The sequence below is a fragment of the Fistularia commersonii genome, chromosome 22 (genome assembly GCF_037954325.1).
Source record: "Fistularia commersonii isolate RoL2024-O1a breed Wild chromosome 22, RoL_Fcom_v1.0, whole genome shotgun sequence".
In the NCBI taxonomy this organism is placed as follows: domain Eukaryota; kingdom Metazoa; phylum Chordata; class Actinopteri; order Syngnathiformes; family Fistulariidae; genus Fistularia; species Fistularia commersonii.
In genome coordinates, this window is record NC_141305.1 from 140,581 (window position 1) to 160,000 (window position 19,420).

General features: G+C 56.2%; 2 protein-coding genes across 3 annotated transcripts; both read right to left on the reverse strand.

Annotated features, from left to right (window-relative positions):
* Window positions 1-188: 188 nt before the first annotated feature.
* On the reverse strand, window positions 189-18,262 carry LOC147221148 (gelsolin-like). 2 transcript variants are annotated; one of them, XM_086169979.1, is made up of 18 exons: window positions 18,129-18,262; window positions 7,556-7,756; window positions 6,641-6,795; window positions 6,217-6,438; window positions 6,054-6,143; window positions 5,756-5,845; window positions 5,326-5,458; window positions 5,143-5,231; window positions 4,613-4,741; window positions 4,444-4,530; window positions 4,121-4,254; window positions 3,949-4,039; window positions 3,704-3,874; window positions 1,165-1,339; window positions 836-957; window positions 619-696; window positions 482-542; window positions 189-413 (listed from the first exon to the last, which is right to left on the reverse strand). In XM_086169979.1, exons 2-18 carry the CDS (start codon window positions 7,746-7,748, stop codon window positions 244-246), a joined length of 2,190 nt encoding a protein of 729 aa, XP_086026105.1. In that variant the 5' UTR covers window positions 7,749-7,756; window positions 18,129-18,262; the 3' UTR covers window positions 189-243. The 2 variants fall into 2 exon arrangements, with proteins under 2 accessions (XP_086026105.1, XP_086026106.1); XM_086169980.1 differs by lacking the exon at window positions 18,129-18,262 and adding an exon at window positions 7,890-8,008.
* LOC147221149 (uncharacterized) lies at window positions 1,306-3,229 on the reverse strand. Its single transcript, XM_086169981.1, has 2 exons — window positions 1,584-3,229; window positions 1,306-1,395 (listed from the first exon to the last, which is right to left on the reverse strand). The coding sequence occupies exons 1-2, from the start codon at window positions 3,197-3,199 to the stop codon at window positions 1,380-1,382; spliced, it is 1,632 nt and encodes a 543-aa protein (XP_086026107.1). The 5' UTR covers window positions 3,200-3,229; the 3' UTR covers window positions 1,306-1,379.
* Window positions 18,263-19,420: the final 1,158 nt, after the last annotated feature.

Genomic DNA, 19,420 nt, shown 5'->3' on the forward strand with positions numbered 1-19,420 from the left:
TCGCCACAGACACTCTGCCGGCGGCGGCGGCGTTACGGACGCGAGCCTTTCCTAAAAGATAATGCACGCCAGTCCCAGGCGGACGGTTCGGGGTCGGAGGGAAATGGATGGGAGACGGTCGGAGAAGGACGCCCTCCTCCGTCCGGCGAGACCGACCCGCTGACACCACAGACCGGCGAAGGCAGGGGTGCAGCGGCAAGCATTTATTTCCTCCACACTTTGCCCGCCGATGTGACGCCGGCCTTATTCCCTCAGGACCTCCATGGCTCGCTCCATGGGGTCGCCGGTCCAGTATTCGTGGCTCCAGCCCAGAAACCAGCCGCTGAAGGTCGGAGGCTCGAATCCCTGCTTCACCGTCACTACGGGGGTGCGGGGGTCTCTGTCGGCCGGGTCGCTCTCGATGTACTTGATAGCTGGTGAGACAAAAACACAGTCGGTACGTTTTCCCGCTCTTCCCGGCAAAACGTCCCGTCCGACTCACCCGAAGCCGCGGCGTCCGTCTTCTCCTCCTCCAGAGCGTCCTTGCCGATCCAGACGAACACCTGCGGGAGCAAAGCAAAGGACGGTGGATGGCGGCGGGGAGGAGAGAGGCGCCTGTCGCGACGGCCGAGGACTCGCCTGGTCCCAGACGTCCAGGATCATGACGTCATCAGGAGCCAGGTCCTCCTGGGTCAGCTCTCCCGGTACCTCCTCCATCTGAGCACAGGAGTCGGAGAACCTGAGCGGAGAACCCGAGCGGAGAACCCGAGCGGCACGGAGGCCCCCGGCTCACCCGGCGAGCGGTGATCTTCCACCGGCTCGTGTGTCAGACGGGTGACCCGGTGGACGGACTGACCTGGAAGGTTCCGGTCTTGTTGGAGCAGGCGAACAGGCGAGGAGGATGAGAATCGAGGAGATCTTTCGGACGAGGCGACCGACAGTAGTCTTGCCTTCCACCCGACGCGTCCCAGAAGGCATCTGAAACCACACCGGGATCATCGAGTGACCGTGGAAGACAAAACAAGTTCCTCCATTCCTACACGTATCAGATGAGGTCCGTTTAGAGCCCGAGAACATTTGGACCAGAAGGCAGTGGACGGAGCACGAGCGGTCTCAAAATAACGGGGCGTTAACTTAAGCCGATGAATGAGAAAGAACCAGAGGGGACGGATGATGCGTCCAGACCTTCCTCGGCCCCTTCCTCCAGCGTGGAGGGGCTCGCTTCCAGGATGGCGGCCAGGCGCTCTGCTCCGGCGGCTTCGGCCGAGCCGCTGATGCCGCCCTTCCACATCCAGGAGCCCGAGGAGGACACCAGGAGGAAGACGTCGCAGGAATTCAGATTGGCGGAGGTAGGGTCCACCTAGGAGGAGGCAGCAAATCAGACAGCAGGGCGCGCGATGTCACCGACAACCAATGCTGCCGGTCACCGTTGGCATTAGGGTTTCGCTGAGGTAGAAGTTGGTACATGCTGTGACTGAGAACCACAAGGTCCATGGAAGACACAAATCAGAGACTAGCGGTTTCATTTCTATTCGTTCTAACCATCATTAGATCTTCCAGGAGGAGGACGGCCGGCTCAAGATTGACCTGCCGTGGAAACAAACCTGCAGAAGGTGCTCGTCTTGAGGTTTCTTGACGTGAGCTGGATTTTTAAATATCTGACGACGGCATCATCAAAAGAGGACTCCGAAGCCATTGCGGCCTCCACCAGCTCTTCTGCCGTGTCAAAGTCCCGCAGGAGGTCTTTTATGACTGCCTTGATGACTTTGGTGAAACTGTACAGGGTTTGCAAAGCCACCAGATGATGGGGGCTGATCTCCCGCGTGCCTCTGCTCGACAGTCGATCGATGACCGGAATGAGGGCGTTGGTCTGCAGCACCTCCTTGGAGGTTTGTGGGAGGAGCTCTACCAGCTCCAACATCAGATTGTGGATGAGACTGTAGACCAGCTTCTGTCTTGAGTGCACCGACTGTCCAGACGAAGGGGCCACACTGGAGGCTTTTTTCAAGTCCAGACCTTCTGTCTCCAGGGTCAAATCCTGGACTGAGACGGACAGCGCCGTCCTCCTGTTGCCGCTTCTGAAGATGCGCATCGGGTTGGTCTTGGATGGAACGGCGTCCACGTGTCCATGTTCTCCATTTAGGTTCTGCTTCTCCGTGCCCTCGAATCCACCTGCATCCCTGTCCTCCATATGTTGCATGTGCAAAGAGACCATCACCTGCTGCATGAATTTTGCCACTTGGTCTTCTAAGATCACAAACAGGACTTCGGAGGTCATCTGCCCGTTGCCCTGGCCGATCACGACCGGATCGGACCATCTTTGTTTGGGCCGGACCAAAGGAACCGGGCTCGTCTCTCCGGCCAGATGTTTATAAATCTTGACGGACAGTTTCCTGGAGAACTTCAGGACACCGGGACCCACGTCCCTTTTTATGCTGACTTGCTTCCACGGCGGACAGCACTTCTTCAGCCAGAGCCGGACATCCTGGAGGAGGGGGTCCAAGTCGCCGCTCGGAGCAGTGCCGTTGGTCCGGGTGTTCGGTCCAGACAGTGGACCGCGTGACTCTGGGACGGAACCTGGCAGCACATGCTCCTCGGCTCCATCGACCTCCCTGCCGGGCGAAGCTCGAACATCTGCGCCGCAGAGCTGCGCATCTACCAGAAAAGCAGGTTCCTTGCTTTTGAAAGTCTGAGACACCTTTGTCTTCAGGCTCTGGAAATGAGTCTTGATAATGTCACAGTAGACGTCCCTTCTCTTTGTCTGAGAGGAGACGCGTGGTCCAGAACCATCGGTGTCCTGGTGACCTGCCGACACACACTTCAGCCCAGTAGAGCCGGTGCCACGTAAATAGATCTCAATCACTTTAGAGACCAGGACCCCCATCTGACAGAGTTTGTCCACGCTGGAAATGGAGCTCGGGATATAAAAGGTCTTCTTGAAGGACCCGTCCGGGGAGCCGAGGAGCTCTGTAGACACGGCGTTCACCCTCAGTGAAACCTCCTCCTCCACCAACGCCGTCAGACGTCCCAAGCTCTCGCACGGTTGCAGGTGGACGTTCAGAGCCTCAGCCAAGCTCTCAGCGATGGTGTTTTCCAGGGTGGCTGTGGAAACCACGGGGGTCCTTTGCCTTTCCGTGGAGCTCCTGACCCGGCGGAGAGCCATCGTGGTCCTCACAGCGTTGGCGCCGGCGGTCTGGACCATCTCACAGCACAGGTCCATCACTGGAACCTGAGCGGCGGCGTCCGCATGCCCGGCGCTCAGCGATCTCCACTGGGCTCGGGACAGGTTCTTCAGATGTTTCTCCACCAGCGTGAGCAGAGCCTCCCTGGAGATCGGGCTTATCTCCATCTCAGCGGGCTCACGGGGGCGGGCGGGCGGGCGGGCGGGCGGGACGCTGAGGGTGAACGGAGGCGCTCGTCTTCAAGGGATCTTCACCGACTCAACCACAGGTCCTGACCGTCGCTCTTTTACATGTTTCTGTCATGACCTGAGATCACAGGACCAACAGCAGGAGAGCAGAGCTCAGGTTCTCACCCTGCTGGGAGGAGGAGATCTTCACAGAGATCTCCTTCCAAAGACCAGCCGCTGTCTTCTACACACCTGTGACATCACAGCCCTGCCTTCACAGGGAGTCTCACACACACACACACACACACACACACACACACACACACACCCCACCGAGGAGAGGATGTGTGGGAAAACACCACCTCGTGTTCTCACCTCCACGGCTCTAGTATCCCCCGCCTGATTGGCTCGGACCTGGAACAGACGGGTGTCCTGCGCATCTGATTGGCCGCCCTCTCTGGATGTCCCGCCCTTGTAGACGACCATCGGCTGGCCTCCAAACAAGCTCATGAGGTGACTGGGTTCTTTTCCCTGGACGACCCGCACCTGCAGACACAGGCGTGAGGCCTGCGGGGCCGAGGGTCAAAGGTCGCACCCGACGGCGCTCGGCGGGAACGTACCTGAACGGCTCCGCCCCCGAGCTCGTCGTCCAGCCGCACGGCCAAGATGGCCGACGCGCCGGTCTCGTCCCGGCTGGACTCCGCCCCCTGCCTGAGGACACCGGCAGTTAGCCTGCGCCCCGATCGTCTGGACGGCGGGAACGGCGTCGACCCGACAGGCGGAGAACCTCACCAGGTGTAGATGATATCTCCTCGCCTGCCCTTGTGTTGGTACTGATACAAGATGATGTAACTGTCTCCTCCGAAGAACTGGCCGATCTTTGCGGAGTCCACCAGAACCTTGTCGCAGCCTTCGACGCGCCACACCTGAAGACAGAGGGACGCTTAGACGGACGCCGCCCGCTCTTCCCCTTCTCACCAGCAGGTGGCGCCGCCGCGAGCGCCCGGAACCTCCGTGTTCGGAGCTCATATCCCAATGAGCTCCGTGTCCTGATTGGTTCCTCCCGGGTGGAGACCCGGACAGGTGGACCTGCGGCGTCCCGGCCGGAGACGCACCCGTTTGGTTCCGTCCCCTCGGTCCACCATCCCGTGCTGGGCCGCCATGGCCTCCGATCGGTGGAGAGACGACACGTCGAACGGCACCTGTGCGGTCAGAGCGACGGTCACTTTCTGTTACCGTGGCAACACTGAAGCGCAACAGCATGAGCTTCATCGGACCGGCTACCTTCTCAATCTTCGCAATCCGATTGGACACGAACGCCGTTCCCGTGCCGACGGTGGCGTCGGGCTCCTTCCAGTCCTGGAAGAACTGCTTGAAGAGCGGAGTCTCTCCATGCTGAGGGAGAACCTGGACCTGTGGTGGGCAGGAGACGGAGGAGCTCCTCAAGGATCCACCCGGTGCTCTTTAAGTTCACCCGCGGGTGATCCTTCCACCTTCTGGTCGCCATGAACGACGGTGGTGGCTTCTCAGGCTGTGGACGGCGGAGAAGGACCACCTGTCCTGAGCCTGAGGCTCATCCACCTGGTCCTGAAGGTCCCTCTGTGCCCCCCCACTCGACACCAGGACTCCTGATGGTTCCTCACTCACTCCAATGAGCTTCAAGCACATTCCACGGAGCCAACCAATCACTGGCCAGAAACCATCCAGGGGGCAGGGCTTGACTTCAAGAGCTTTGGGTCCTTGATAGTTTCAACTGAGGTCTTTGTTGTCCTGTACACGTGTGTGTGTGTGTGTGTGTGTGTGTGTGCGCGCACCTGAGTGTGTGCTGGGTAATCCATTTTGTGTATGAACAGCTCAGCAGTTTTCAAGACAGCAAGACGTTCCTCCTGATTTGCATCTTTTCCTGCTCACACACACACACACACACACACGCACACGCACACGTCAGACGAGTCTTAGGTGCTTCAGAAAGTATATCCCGGGGAACCGGCAGGAACCTTTCCAGATGAAGATGCAGCCGCCGGCCCCGTTGTCCAGGACAAAGCAGTCGCTGGAGAGCAGGGCGTCCTGGGAGAAGGGGTTGTCTTCTGCCACCAGGGTGACCGACAGCTCTCCGTGTGCGTTGGACACCTGAGACACACAAGAGAGGACGCTCTACTTCCTGCTTCTGCTTCACAACAAAAGCCTGCAGGAACGTACGCTGAGGACATGGACATCTCCGGACCTTCCAAACCAAGGGATAATAATGTTAATAATGGAGCAGAACATCACTGAAGATCAGTGAATCTTCTCACGCCCACCTGATGTGGAAAAGTAGTGAAAATATGCAAGCCGTCTCCTGCGGCCAAGGAGACACGGGAAGGTCCATCCTGGCGTTTTCGGGTGGAAACTTGGACTTGGCCCTCAGAGATCTTCCCTCGGACTCACCTGGTAGAGTTTGGCCAGCTTCCTGTTGCAGGCGTCCATCTTGGCGTCGTCAACTTGAGCTTCCGGCAGCTCCGGTTTGTCGCCGAGCACCTGGACGCACGGGTCAGAGGTCAGAGGCACGACCCAGGTCAGACCTCAAAGGCATCATGAAATTCTGGGATGCGAACACGGAGTCGACGTCCTACAACGTTCCCTCGTGTTCCTGGATGGTGATTGGACGGTTTGGGACGTCGCACTGACGTCCATCTCGACACCGGTGTGTTCCGGGGAGTCCTGGGGGAAGAAGGTGTAACTTCACCTCCAGCATCATCTCCGGTTCGCCGCCCTCGTCGCAGACCAGCAGCCGGGCCCGACCGCAGCGCTCGTTGTCACGGATCCCCTTCGACACCTGCCAATCGGCGACTCTCGTCAGTGTGACGTCATCGAACCCGGGAGATCTCACGAGCCCCGTCTCCACTCACTACGGTGGCCTTGAACTTCTCAAAACGGTTGCTATGGGAACCAGACCAGTGGATGATATGGAGTCCCAGGTCCAGAATGAAGCTGTCTCCGCGGTTGAAGCTCTCCCAGCTGACGGGAACCTCGGTGGCCCTGACAGCGTGCCGCCCTCTGACCTGCAGCAACCTCTGGACCTCCACATCGTTGGTGACCACGTGTCTGAAGCCTGAGGCCACGCCCCCAGCCTGAGGTCAGAATACAAACACCATGTCTACGGCGGCGGCGGCAGGTAGACCGCTCGTCGCCCCGCTGTCGCCACCACTCCTCCCACCGGCCGCTTCGCGGTTTCAGGTCCTCGGATATTTTCTCGCCCGTTTTTGCATCGTTCGTACGTCTTGGATCGCCAGGCCGTTTTCGCCGCCCCTTCCGCCCCGGAGCAAGACTCACAAGATACCGGAGTCCACTTTTGAAGTATCCGGTGAAAGAACTGGACTCGTGACCCTGGACTTCACGGTACTGGACTGGCGCCCCCTGCAGGAAGTCATCCATCTGGACTGCCAAGATGGCCGCCGCCCCACTCTCATCCTGAGAACACTCAGAACCTACAGGAACACAAAGCAATCGGACAGCAGAGCCCATTTCACATCCTTGAGATTGTACGGTCTCTGCGCAGCTGCCGCCGCCATCGCTGTGCTACTGGCTCGCAGGACCTGTGATACTAATAGTACCGCTCGCACAGTCGCTGCAGTGCTGCTGATACTGCTGATACTTTTACTAGCGCACTGCAGGGGGTTCCTCCGGTGATCTGCTGCACCGTGTTCCACACCAGCTCGAGGAATAGTATCAGTGTACTCAGCTGTGACGTGAGTCCAGACTAATGATAATTAATAATAATTTATCCTTTAGTAATCCCGCGGGGAAATTCGTTCTCTGCAATGAACCCGTCCCGGATGTACCAGGAGCAGAAGGCTGCCGTCGACCGGCGCCTGAGGAGCACTTAGGGGTTCGGTGTCTTTTCTCAAGACACTTCGACGGGCTAGAAGGAACCGAGACTCATACCGGGTACGTTGGGTTCTAAAGACGATCTCCACCTCCTGCGCCGAGCCGGCCCGCTGCTACTGGAGCGCGAGTTATTAGGTTACATCCCGGTCATTTGGCAGACGCTTTTATCCAAAGCGACTCACAAGAAGTGCAATTCAGTCACCGAAGATCCGAAGTAGCAGTAGTCGGAAGTCAGAAGTGACCACTCGACCAAATGACCATCTCAGACCCATATACTTACATACTGTGCACTCATGGGGGTTTGGGGGCTGAGTGAGGTTAGCGGGGTCGTGCTTGGTGAAGACGTACGTTTTCAATTACCTTGCCAGTAATGCAGGTTGTACTGCAGGTTCCCCCCGCGGGTCTCGGTCGTGTGGAGAACCAGGTAGGCGTCCCCGTTGTAGAAGCTTCCGTACAGACTCTCTGGAACAGGGACAAGATCCATGTTCTCCACCCGCCACACCTGAAGCCCCGCTGCCTGACCTGCATTCTCGAACTCTGGATGGAACACCATGCTGTCACCTGCAGGAGCAGAGCCATTCCACACTGTGAAGCCAGGCAGGGACACCTGCAAGCACATTTTTCCCCACCAGTAAAAGACGCATGGAATTCATAATGGGAGACCCTCGCCCCTCTTGCCAGCTTCCCTTCTCACCACGCTGTCGAGGAGTCGCGGCAGCTTCTCTGGATGTTCCTCTCTGAGATATTTGATCGTATTCGCTCAGATTTCATGACCCGAGAACTCTCCATGCTCTTCTGTCCCACGCTTTCAGCAGTGCGTTTCAGCCTCTTCCTTCCGGCCTTGACATCTCCTGCGGCCGGCGGCGGCCTTGACATCTCCTCCCGGCCTCCCCGTCTTCTTCCTCACGGTCACCGCAACCCCAAGGGTTCACGTCTTGGGCAAGTACTCGTTCTTCATGTGTGTGTTCCTGCTCTTCATCTTTAGGTTCAACCATTAGTCCACAAGCTCCAAGTTCAATGTTGCTTTCTATCCGAGGTATCTTTTCCTTCTAGGTCAAATGTTCTAACTTCCCCTTCTCCTCCATGACTTGATCTAAAACTGGCCCTTCACCTTCTTTTTTTTTTTCTCATTCCATAGTCTCTAACCCTAACCCGTCCTCATATTTTCATCCTCCCACGCCGGAGGCCCGTCCAGTCCGACGACTCGGCGATTCTGAAGTCCTGCTCCCACCCCCGACGGGAAGGAGAAGCTGTGATCACTGTGATGTTGTCACCCCAAGCTGGTCACCTCGATGCGACGGCAAAATAACAGCCGTCTGATCCGACGTACAAACGCTACCCCGACCATCTGTGCGTCCGACTCTTGGAGATGAGGAGGTGCACGTGGTTCATCTCCTGTGGTTGCAGTAACGGCACAAAAGCGGGGAGAGTCCACGGAGGTTCAGGGCGGATGTCGGCGGTGAGGAACCCCGGACCACACGCACGATGCCTCCGTCCTCAGCGTCTGAGCTGGAACCCGGGCGGAGGGAGCTGCTGCTCAGGACGACCACCTCCCAGGAGCAAACGCTCAGCTCTGATGTGAAAGGCAGAGGCAGAGGAGTGAGCGCTTCACTGGACGGAGAAAGGCCCGGGTGGTTGGACAGCGCAAACACCACGGAGCGTCGCTCAGAACCCGCAGCCGGAAGTAAACAGGGGTCTGGAACTTCAGGAGAAGTTCACAGCGGCGAGCGGGAGCATTCATAGTCTGAGAGAATAAAGTCCCACAACTGAAGTTATAAATGAGTCTGCGGGCCTCCTCGGGTCCGACACAGCCGGCACTGTGGCCGCCATCTGGTGTCCGACGGGTTCCGTCCACGCTCAGTGAGCCGCCGACATGATCCACCGGGAGGTGGTCGATTCCGCACGGGAAGACCGGAGGAACATTCCAGAAGACAAGATCCAGGAGCATCAGGGGCTCCGGGCTTCGAGAGCAGCTGAGCGGCCTCTGGAGAAACATCTGGATCGGTCTCCGGAGGCCCGGGGCGGATGTGCTGCTACGAAAGCCTCTGCCGACGGGACGGCCAGCAGGGAAATCATCCCGGAGCTTCGGGAACGCCTCCAGACTCTGGAGAGACGATTTACAAGTCTGAAAGAGAACAACAGGGTCCTGGTCCAGCAGAATAGCTCTCTGTACAAGGAGGTCCAGCACATTTACAAAAACATCAGCAAAGAAAAGGTCCTGCACGGAATGATCACCTGGATGAAAGAGGCAACGGAAGCCATGAGCCGTCAGAACCAGGCCCTGAACAAGGAACTGGAGAAGCTCAAGAGAGACAACGAGAGTAAGAACCCCTGGGAGAAGCACTTCAGGAAAAGGCTCACCTTCATCGCAGTGCTGAGGAAAAGACACGACTACTTAAAGAGAGATATCCAGAAGATCGGCCAGGAGCTCAAAGTCCAGTTGACCTTCAAGAAAATCTATGAGGATCTGGAAGCAGAGAAGAAGATCCTGCAGACACAAAACAAAATCCTGGGCGGAACCCACGCCAGCACCTTCAAGAGGCCTCTGAACAACGAGGACTGGAGGTGCCAGTGTGACGTCCTGAGGCAGGAGACGGAGGCCTGGAAGGCAGAAAACAACCGCATGATGTTGAGACTAGAAGCTTCCAACAACTGTCTCGGCTTTCCGGGTGTCTTAGAAACAAATTACAAGACTCTGAAGATCGAGAAAGAAACCATCAGCAACCAAAACAGGGTCCTGCAGAGACGACTCCAGGAGGTGATAAAGCAGCTCAGGGCCGAGGAGACGTTTGACCAGCTGAGGGGAACGCTAAGAAGACACAACAGGGACCTGCGACAGGAGAACGAGTCGGTGCTTCACCAGATTAAAGTGACCTGCATCAAACTGCAGGACGAGAAGGTTTTCGGTCTCATGTACAAATCGGAGAAGTTCCAGAACATCATCATGACCCGCAGCCACGACGCCCTCCGGGTCGAGTTCAAGAAGCAGCAGAAGGTCTCCAACAAACTCACAGTGTCAGAGGAACACTGTGACAAGGTGGTGAGCAGACAGGACGAGGTGGTCCACAGGGAACTCCAGCAGATCTACAAGGACATTCACAAGGAGAAGGCTCTGCTGGGGATCATAAAGAGGATGAAGGCATCCACAGAAGCCATGACCCAGCAGAACGAGATCCTGACGAAAGAAGTCCGGAGGCTCCGGAAGGAGAAAGAAAGAGAAAATATATGTGGGAACCGATTCCGGGCGAGACTCGCCACCATGGAGGCCCTGAGGAAGGAGAACGATGGACTGCAAAAACAAATCCAGAAGATCAACAAACAGCTCCGGCTTCGATTAAATCTACGTGAGAAATACGAGGATCTGGAAGCTGAGGAGAAGATGCTGCAGGAGCAAAACAGAGTCCTGGTCGCAACACACGGCAACACCTTCAGGAGGCTCCTCGGCGATGAAGACTGGAGGCAGAAATGCGATCTACTCAGGCAGGAGATGGAGGCCTGGAGGGAAGAGAACGAGCACATGATGTTGAGACTCGAGTTTTCCAACAAGTGTCCGAGGAACCCCAGTTTCCTGGAGATTCACTACAAAACGCTGAAGGCGGAGAAGGACGCGATCGTCTACCAGAACAAGGTCCTGCAGAAACGCCTGCAGGAGGTGACCAAGCAGCTCAGAGAGGAGGAAACCTTGGAGAAGTTCAGACGGGATCTCTGGAGACTCAACGAGACCATGAGACAAAGAAATGAATCTGTGCTGCGACAGATTCATGTGACCTGCAACAAACTCCAGGGCGAGAAGGTCTGTGGTCTCATGTACAAATCGGAGAAGCTCCAGAATGAAATCATGAGCCGCAGCCACGACGCCCTCCGAAGTGAGTTCAACAAGCAGCAGAGGAAGTTGAAGAAGGTCAAAGCTCTGGAGGACAAGTACGTGGCACTGAAGGAGGAGACAGAAGGTCTGCTCAGACAACACGAGGCCTGGGAAGAAGAAATCCAAGCTCTTTGAGACGTCAAACTACTCGATTGCTGTTGACATCGGAGTCATGCAGGTTGCGTTCACGTCACAGGCAGCGCACCGCCTCGGTGTGCGACATCAGCTTCTTCTCCAGGACATCTGGCACAGTGTCCAATGACCACCGTCCAGGAACTGGAACTCCCCCTGTAGGGTACCGCAGGGCCACAATACGCTGCTGCACTTCTTTGATGGCTCATGACGACAACTGAGGTACAATTTGTTTGGGCATCAAGGGAATTTAATAACAATAATTTAATAATTCATTTGAATTAATCCTTGTGGGGAAATTCGTTCTCTGCAATTAACCCATCATGGATGAACCCTGAGCAGTAAGCTGCCGTCGAGCAGCGCCAGGGGAGCAGGGAAGGGTTCGGTGTCTTGCTCGACAACACTTAGAAGCACCAACCAGGAACGTTTGGCTCCAAAGACGATCGCTCCACCTCCTGCGCCACGCCCCCCTAATTTTTAGCCTCATTTCAGTACTACATCTTCAGGTTCTATTACCTCTGGCACTATGTGCATGAACAACAGTGCTCTTTTCTCCACTGACTGTACTCTCTATCTCCTGTGATGGCCTAGGACCAAGCTGAGTCTGCAGCCCATTGGCTGATCAGGTCACATGGTGCCATGACAGACATTTGATGGGCAACTTGGTCGCTGCTGACGCGACACTAGTCTCAACAGAGAGAACCTCCTGAGACTGAGCTTCCATCGGTCATAAGACCGCACCCCCTTCACGCCCACTGGAGAATCAGGATACTGATCCGGTTCTTTAAAAACAAGGAACCTGCTTCTCATGTCGATGAGCAGCACTCCGGTGGAGATGTTCGGGCTGCGCCCGGCAGGGAGGTCGATGGAGCTGAGGAGCATGCGCTGCCAGGTTCTGTCCCAGAGTCACGCGGTCCATTGTCTGGACCGGATACCTGGACCAACGGGATTCCTCCGAGTGGCGACTTGGACCCCGTCCTCGAGGATGTCCAGCTCTGGCTGAAGAAATGCAGTCCACCGTGGAAGCAAGTCAGCATAAAGAAGGATAGGAGTCCTCGTGTCCTGAAGTGCTCCAGCAAACTGTCCGTCAAGATTTATAAACATCTGGCTGGAGAGACGAGCCCGGTTCCTTTGGTCCGGCTCAAACAAAGATGGTCAGATCCCGTCGTGATCAGCCAGGGAAAAGTGCACGCTCGATCTTCGAAGAACAAGCGGGAAATCAGGCAGCAGGTGTGAGCAGGTTGCACATGGAACTTTTGAGGGATGGGGATGCAGGTGGATTCAAGGGCACTGAAAAGCAAAACCCAAATGGAGAACATGGACGCGTGGACGCCGTTCCAACCAAGACCAGCACGATGCGCATCTTCAGAAGCGGCAACAGGAGGACGGCACCTTGGTGATTGAGTTGAATCGGTCTGGTTGAGGGAAAAGAACAAGTGCAAACCGGGGTAGAATACTGCCTCTGAGCATACAAGTCCAGAAACCTGTTAAGAGGCTACATGACAACACTCAAGTCGGTTCTTGGACAACTCTTGCCTTTTAATATCTTTGTTTTCTATAAGGCTCTTGGACTTTCTCCTTACAGTCCACTGTTTCAACAAATGTCAAATAAAGTAGCTGAAACCTGATCAATCGAGGTGTATACTGTGTTCCCCCGACTTCATCTCACTGTCCATTCAGAAATCTTGAAAAATTAGGTGATTAGTAAGATACAGCCCCTCCAAGTGTCCATGTTGAGTCACTCCTTGTGTTTAGGGTTAGGGTAAGGCTGCGGTGAAACACTTGAATTCTACAAAAAAGTTCCACACCAAAGTGGACCACCTGACTTCTCGCTTCAACATGTCTGAAGCTCTGGAGAGAATTAGGAGGCCAACACTCCAACACAAGCCAGCCATTGCTTTTGGACATGTCACATGTCTGCACTGTCAGGTGTCCAAACCCGAACTACCAATGACAATCGTATCTCTTATGACAATCCTTGGGGGCAGGGTTAAGTGAGGGCCGTCACTGCGGGGCGTCAATAGCTTCAGCCCTTCGACAGCAGAGGTGGAATGGGATCGGAGGGGAGCTGCTTCACGGCTCGGCTACAGAAGGCGGCCGCACCTCAGCGAAGTATCTGTGGTGACCTTTATCAATTGTTATTGTGGCCACCATACTTTGTTGCTTTTCTTGAAGACCTTTCATCTCTCATCCTAGTGCCTCCTTCAGTTCCATTGTGACATGTGACCCATCAGGAGCGGGTAGTGCCCTTTTAATTTTTTCTTTTTTTGTGGGGGGGGGAGGGGGGGGCATCGTAAAGTACTGTATCTTTGTCCACGGGTGTTTCAGAGAGCTGCCCCTCCACTGGCCTGAGATCGGAATCGAAGCTGTCATGTCGCGTCATGGAAACACTCTGTGATGTCACTGTGCACGGACGCCTCACTTCCTTCTGTCACCAAAGGCATGCGGACATGCTCTGACAGAGGACGCCGCAAGGTCATACAAGGTGAGCGCAGAGTAGACAGGGGAAGGTGACTTGAAGCTGTGAAAGGCGAGGCTGTAATGTCAGATAGGGGAGCCTCTTTCCTGTGAAGGTACAGCCAGACACCGCAGTGGATCTCCACAGGACGACCGTCCGCCGCATCAACCTCAAACCTTTCAGAGCGTTTTGTGCCGCAGAAACTAAAGTTGTATAAGACATACGCTGCACAGGACATACAGGACCAGACCTCACAGAAGAAGTAGATGACTGAGAAGGAAGCCCGACAGCGTGCTGAATTACCCCAACATCATTTTCCGAGATTTTATCAAACACTCTGCTCAAAAGACGACACAGACTGACGAGCCAATAATATGAGTCACCAGCAACAAATTGACTGCACTCAGGAACAATATGACACAGACAGCGACCACAACATGCTCACAAGAATCCAGAGCATCGAACTCCAACTTCACCAGATGAAGAACCAGCTCCAGGACATCGAAGGCCTGTTGGAAAGTTGCGGCCAACCAGAGCCCGAGTTAATCAAAAAGGCGGCGAACCCCGATGCCAAGAAGAGGAGCATTAAGAGGCCCATCGGCAGGATGAGGCTGCAAAATGACAGCAAAACTACCATGGAGCTGCAGAAGAGGCATGAACATGTCAAAGCTCTGGAAGGGCGTTTTACAAACCTGAGGAAAGAGAACGAAGCCCTGAACCGGCAGAATGACACTCTTTACAACGAAGTCCAGCAGATCTACAAGAAGATCAGCAAAGAAAAGGCTCTTCGCGGTATGATCAACTGGATGAAGGAGTCCACCGAAGCGATGACTCGTCAGAACGAGGCCCTGAAGAAGGAACTCCGGAGGCTCAGGAAGGAGAGCGACAGCGAGAACCTCTGGGAGAAGCGAGTCCGCAAAAGGCTGTCCCACATCGAGGCTCTGACCAAAGAAAACGACAGTCTGCAGAAGGAAATCGAAGAGATCGACAAGCAGCTCTGGCTTCGGTACACCTTCAAGGAGAAATACGAAGATCTGGAAGCAGAAAAGAAGCTCCTGCAGGCCAAACACAGAGTCCTGGTCGGAACCCACGCCAGCACCTTCAAGAGGCCTCTGAACAACGAGGACTGGAGGTACCAGTGTGACGTCCTGAGGCAGGAGACGGAGGCCTGGAAGGAAGAAAACGAACACATGACGTTGAGACTAGAAGCTTCCAACAAGTGTCTCGGCAGTCCGACCGTCTTGGAGATTGACTGCAAGACACTGAAGATCGAGAAAGAAACCATCAGCAACCAAAACAAGGTTCTGCAGAAACGACTCCAGGAGGTGACCAAGCAGCTCCGGGAGGAGGAAAACCTGAACAAGATGAGGTGGGATCTGGAGAGACACAACGAGGCTCTCCGGGAGGAGAACGAGTCGGTGCTGCTCCAGGTTCACGACACCTGCAATCAGCTCCAGGGCGAGAAGGTTTTCGGTCTCATGTACAAATCGGAGAAGCTCCAGAACGTCATCGTGACCCGCAGCCACGACGCCCTCCAGAACGAGTTCAAGAAGCAGCAGAAGGTCTTCAAAAAATTCAAAGCCCCCGCGGGACGCAGCAACGAGGTGGTGAGCAGACAGAACGAGGCGGTCCACAGGGACCTCCAGCAGATCTACAAGGACATCCACAAGGAGAAGGCTCTGCGCGGGATGATTAGCAGGATTAAAGCATCCACAGAAGCCATGACGCGGCAGAACGAGGTCCTGAAGAAAGAAGTCCAGAGGCTGCGGAAGGAGAACGAGAGCGAGATCCCCTGTGGGAACCGATTCCGGGAAAGACTCGCCACCATGGAGGCCCTGAGGAAGGAGAACGATGGACTGCAAAAACAAATCCAGGACATTCACAAACAGCTCCGGCTTCGATCGAACCTGAGGGAGAAATACGAGGATCTGGAAGCTGAGGAGAAGATGCTGCAGGAGCAAAACAGAGTCCTGGTCGCAACACACGGCAACACCTTCAGGAGGCTCCTCGGCGATGAAGACTGGAGGCAGAAATGCGATCTACTGAGGCAGGAGACGGCAGTGTGGAGGAAGAAGAACGAGCTCCTCACGCAGCGACTCGAGGCTTCCAACAAGTGTCCGAGGAACCCCAGTTTCCTGGAGATTCACTACAAAACGCTGAAGGCGGAGAAGGACGCGATCGTCTACCAGAACAAGGTCCTGCAGAAACGCCTGCAGGAGGTGACCAAGCAGCTCAGAGAGGAGGAAACCTCGGAGAAGTCCAGGCGGGATCTCAAGAGACTCAACGAGACCATGAGACAAGAAAATGAATCTGTGCTGCGGCAGATTCATGTGACCTGCAACAAACTCCAGGGCGAGAAGGTCTGTGGTCTCATGTACAAATCGGAGACGCTGGAGAACGACATCATGAGCCGCAGCCACGACGCCCTCCAGACCAAGTTCAACAAGCAGCAGAAGAAGCTGAAGAAGGTCAAAGCTCTGGAGGACAAGTACGTGGCGCTGAAGGAGGAGACAGAAGGTCTGATCAGACAACACGAGGCCTGGGAAGAAGAAATCCAAGCCCTCTGAGAAGTCAGGCTTCCTGTTCCTCTTCAGATGATCCCAGAGATCCTTTTTGGTTCCATCCAACATTAAAAAGCACAATTACGAGACCCTTAACCACGAGAGATTGCGCTGGCCATCATCCAGACTGGAGAAGGATCGGAGCTTCATCCAGAATCAGAGGCTGCCTCCTCCCCCTCTGGTATGAACGCCGGAGCTCACGGTCTTCACGCTCTGCCACCTCCTCAATCTCTTCAACCGTACGAGAACGTCGAGGGGCAGGTCGTTCCCGCCGCAACCGCCGGAGAATCTCAAGCGGCCCGAGGATTCCCATCTTTGTCCTTCCTGAAGGTTCCTTAGAGGGAAAAGGTGGCCAGAACCTTCCACTGCGGTGAGGACAGCCCTGGGTGGACTGGAGACATCTTCTCAGGACTCCAGGACACCGAGGTCCGCTGACTGCTTTGACCCGCAGGTCGAGAGGCGGAGCTTCAGGTCTGGCGGATGAACCGCGGACCAGTCACCGATCCCCGGGGAGCTGCGAGCGCTCCGGCCGAGTGACTCCTTCAGGCAACTCCGGCGAGGACCATCCGTCTTCTCCAAGGTACGTCCGAAGACCTCGACGGCCACATAAGCCGAGCGGGTCCGCGTCCTGCCGTGGCTGCGTCACCAGGCGGCGAGAGACCAACCTCGGCGGCGCCGGGAGGAGCGTCTGCTGTCGAGTTAGGCTTCGGCGGGAGAGGATTTCGTGGTCCTCCGAGTTCTGTCAGAACCCGGTTGTCCGCTGCGACCGCGGGACGAAGCAATGAGACCTCAGACCTCCGGCCGAGGTCCAGGTCGCCGCACGCCAGATACGAGCCGCTCCTCCCGCCGGCCTCGGACGCAGACGACAGCATGTGAAGATGAAGCGCGGAAGGAGAAATGTCCGCATGATCCTGACCTGCCATTGGTTTTGGAGATGTTGAATATGGTTTCTGCTTTTCTCCTCAAAACACCCGTCTTCTCGTCCCGGTGAGGATGCGCCGCCTCTGGTCTGCAGGACCAGGTTCTGGATTAGATCCACGACAGTGTGGACCCGTGGCTCCGGGTTCTTCTCCAGCAGAAGGTCAGTGTGCTTCTCATATCCGAGGCAGGAAGGGAAGCGGCCCGGTGGAGAGTCCGTCTCAGATCTTCTGATGCGACAACACGGGTCAACTTTCCTCCGATGCTCTCACATTTCCAACACGGACGACAGTCATCTGGAGGTTCTGCGCTCTGACATCACGACTTCTGGTCATCTTCTCCGATGCCCTCCGGGGCTACCAGCGACCTTCTCTACCGCGAGCCCTGCTCCTCTGGCTCATCTGCAGACGTCCAGGAGGTTCACCGTCCTACAGAACGTCCTCAGCCTTCAATGACATGAAGCTGGTTTTCTCTGGTCCTCACATTGTCCTGAAGCCTCCAGGGAGTTCAACCAGACCAGCGCTCAGCAGAAGCTCCCTCCTGTAACATGATCTCCGGGTCCTGTTGGACCCAGAGAGCTTGAGGAAAAGCAAGTAAGACCCACCCACTCCTGAGTGGCTGAAGGGGAGGTCTTTGTCTCACACACGCACGCACGCACGCACGCACGCACGCACGCACGCATGCACACACACACACACACACACACACACACACACACACACACACACACACACACACACATGCTCACCTCCACCCCCCAGAGGTTCACAGGATCCCTCAGAATAAAAGTGCTTTGGTTCCTGCTTTGGACTCAGGAGAAACCAGGAAGGAGTTCTGACAGTCAGGAGACCAGCGGCTTCCCGGTGCACCAGGAGACGCCCGACTCGTTCACACAGCGTTCGCACTTTCGCACACACACGGTCGACGGGGCGATCAATAAGACGATCAATAAACCGATCCATAAACCCCGCGATAAATCCCCGAGGAAGAGGAACTCACCTGGGGTTTGATCTCAGCAGCTGAAGAAGCTGACGACGCCTGAGCTTCACCTGAGGCAGGACAGCTGGAGGCGGAGCCAGCTGGAAATACCTGCGCGCACACACACACACACACACGCCACACACACACCGCCCCGCCCAGACCAACAATCCCGACACCTGAGCCAGACGGGCGTCTCCGTGGCGACGGCTCCGCCGAGCCGGATCGACAGGAAGCAGAGCTTCGGAATAAAAGCCTCCTCAGATGGAGATGCTGCTCCTCCACCAAGCTTCTTAGAAGACGCTTTTCTTTGTTTCTGTGAAGCTTCAGAGGATCCCTGTTCTTTAGCTGCATCAAGGATAATAAAATGTGTCACATCTTGTCACATGTGTCAAACCTTTTCCCTCATTGTTTCCGTGGCGACGCCTCCGGGGCAGCGAGGTCACGGGGTCGTCTCGGCCTCGCTCTCCACCGTTTGAGCGGACGCCTAAACGACAGACCGCAGACAGGAGTCCGAGTCGGGCGCCGTTGCCGTCGCCATGCCAACAGAGAGAGCGTCCCCGGCGAGGAGTTCCGCTTTCTTCCGTCGGCCGCGATGGCGCCGGCGCTCTTCGGTCATCGGACGCGGCCCGTCCGCGCCCTCGCAGGAGAACACCAGAGTGTCCTGCCTGGAGAAGCGGCGGCGTGGCCTTCAGGGACGACTCTGGGAAGACAAGGCCGACGCCATGGCGCCCTCCAACCTGCTGTAGCCGGCGCGTAACATGCCGGGAAAACACCGGCGCCGAGCACGAGTTAGGATGTGTGTGTGTGAAAAGATGATTCTCTCAGAAACGATCGTTCTGCTGGTGCTTTGAGACGGACCTGCTGGAGGTCCTCTGAGGAACCAGCTTGACTCTGATTCCTGAGGCCGTGAAGCCACTTTCACTGGAACGTCTCATTTTATTCTTTGGACCTGTTTCTACTTCCCTCCACTTCTTCTTCCAGCTGCTGCTCAGGTCCAGAGGAGCAGATGGAGATGGAGACCTGCTGCAAACCTCCGGAGATGTGGCGTGAATTATCGGAAGGTCAGAGCTCCCCGGAAGCTGTGAGTGACGTGGGCCGTTCTGATTGGCCGCGTCCCCATCCCGGACGCCGATCGGCTGACGACCCGCCGGCCTGCCGACGTTCTGGCACGCGCTTCCCGCGCCCCCTGGTGGCCGCCGGCCCTCGCGCAGGACTCCTGCGGCTGCTGACGTCACACGACGAGTGACGTCACCGCAGTCCTTCAGAGTAATGGTCGGACGGAGGGACGGTCTCCGTCCATGTTTGCCGCC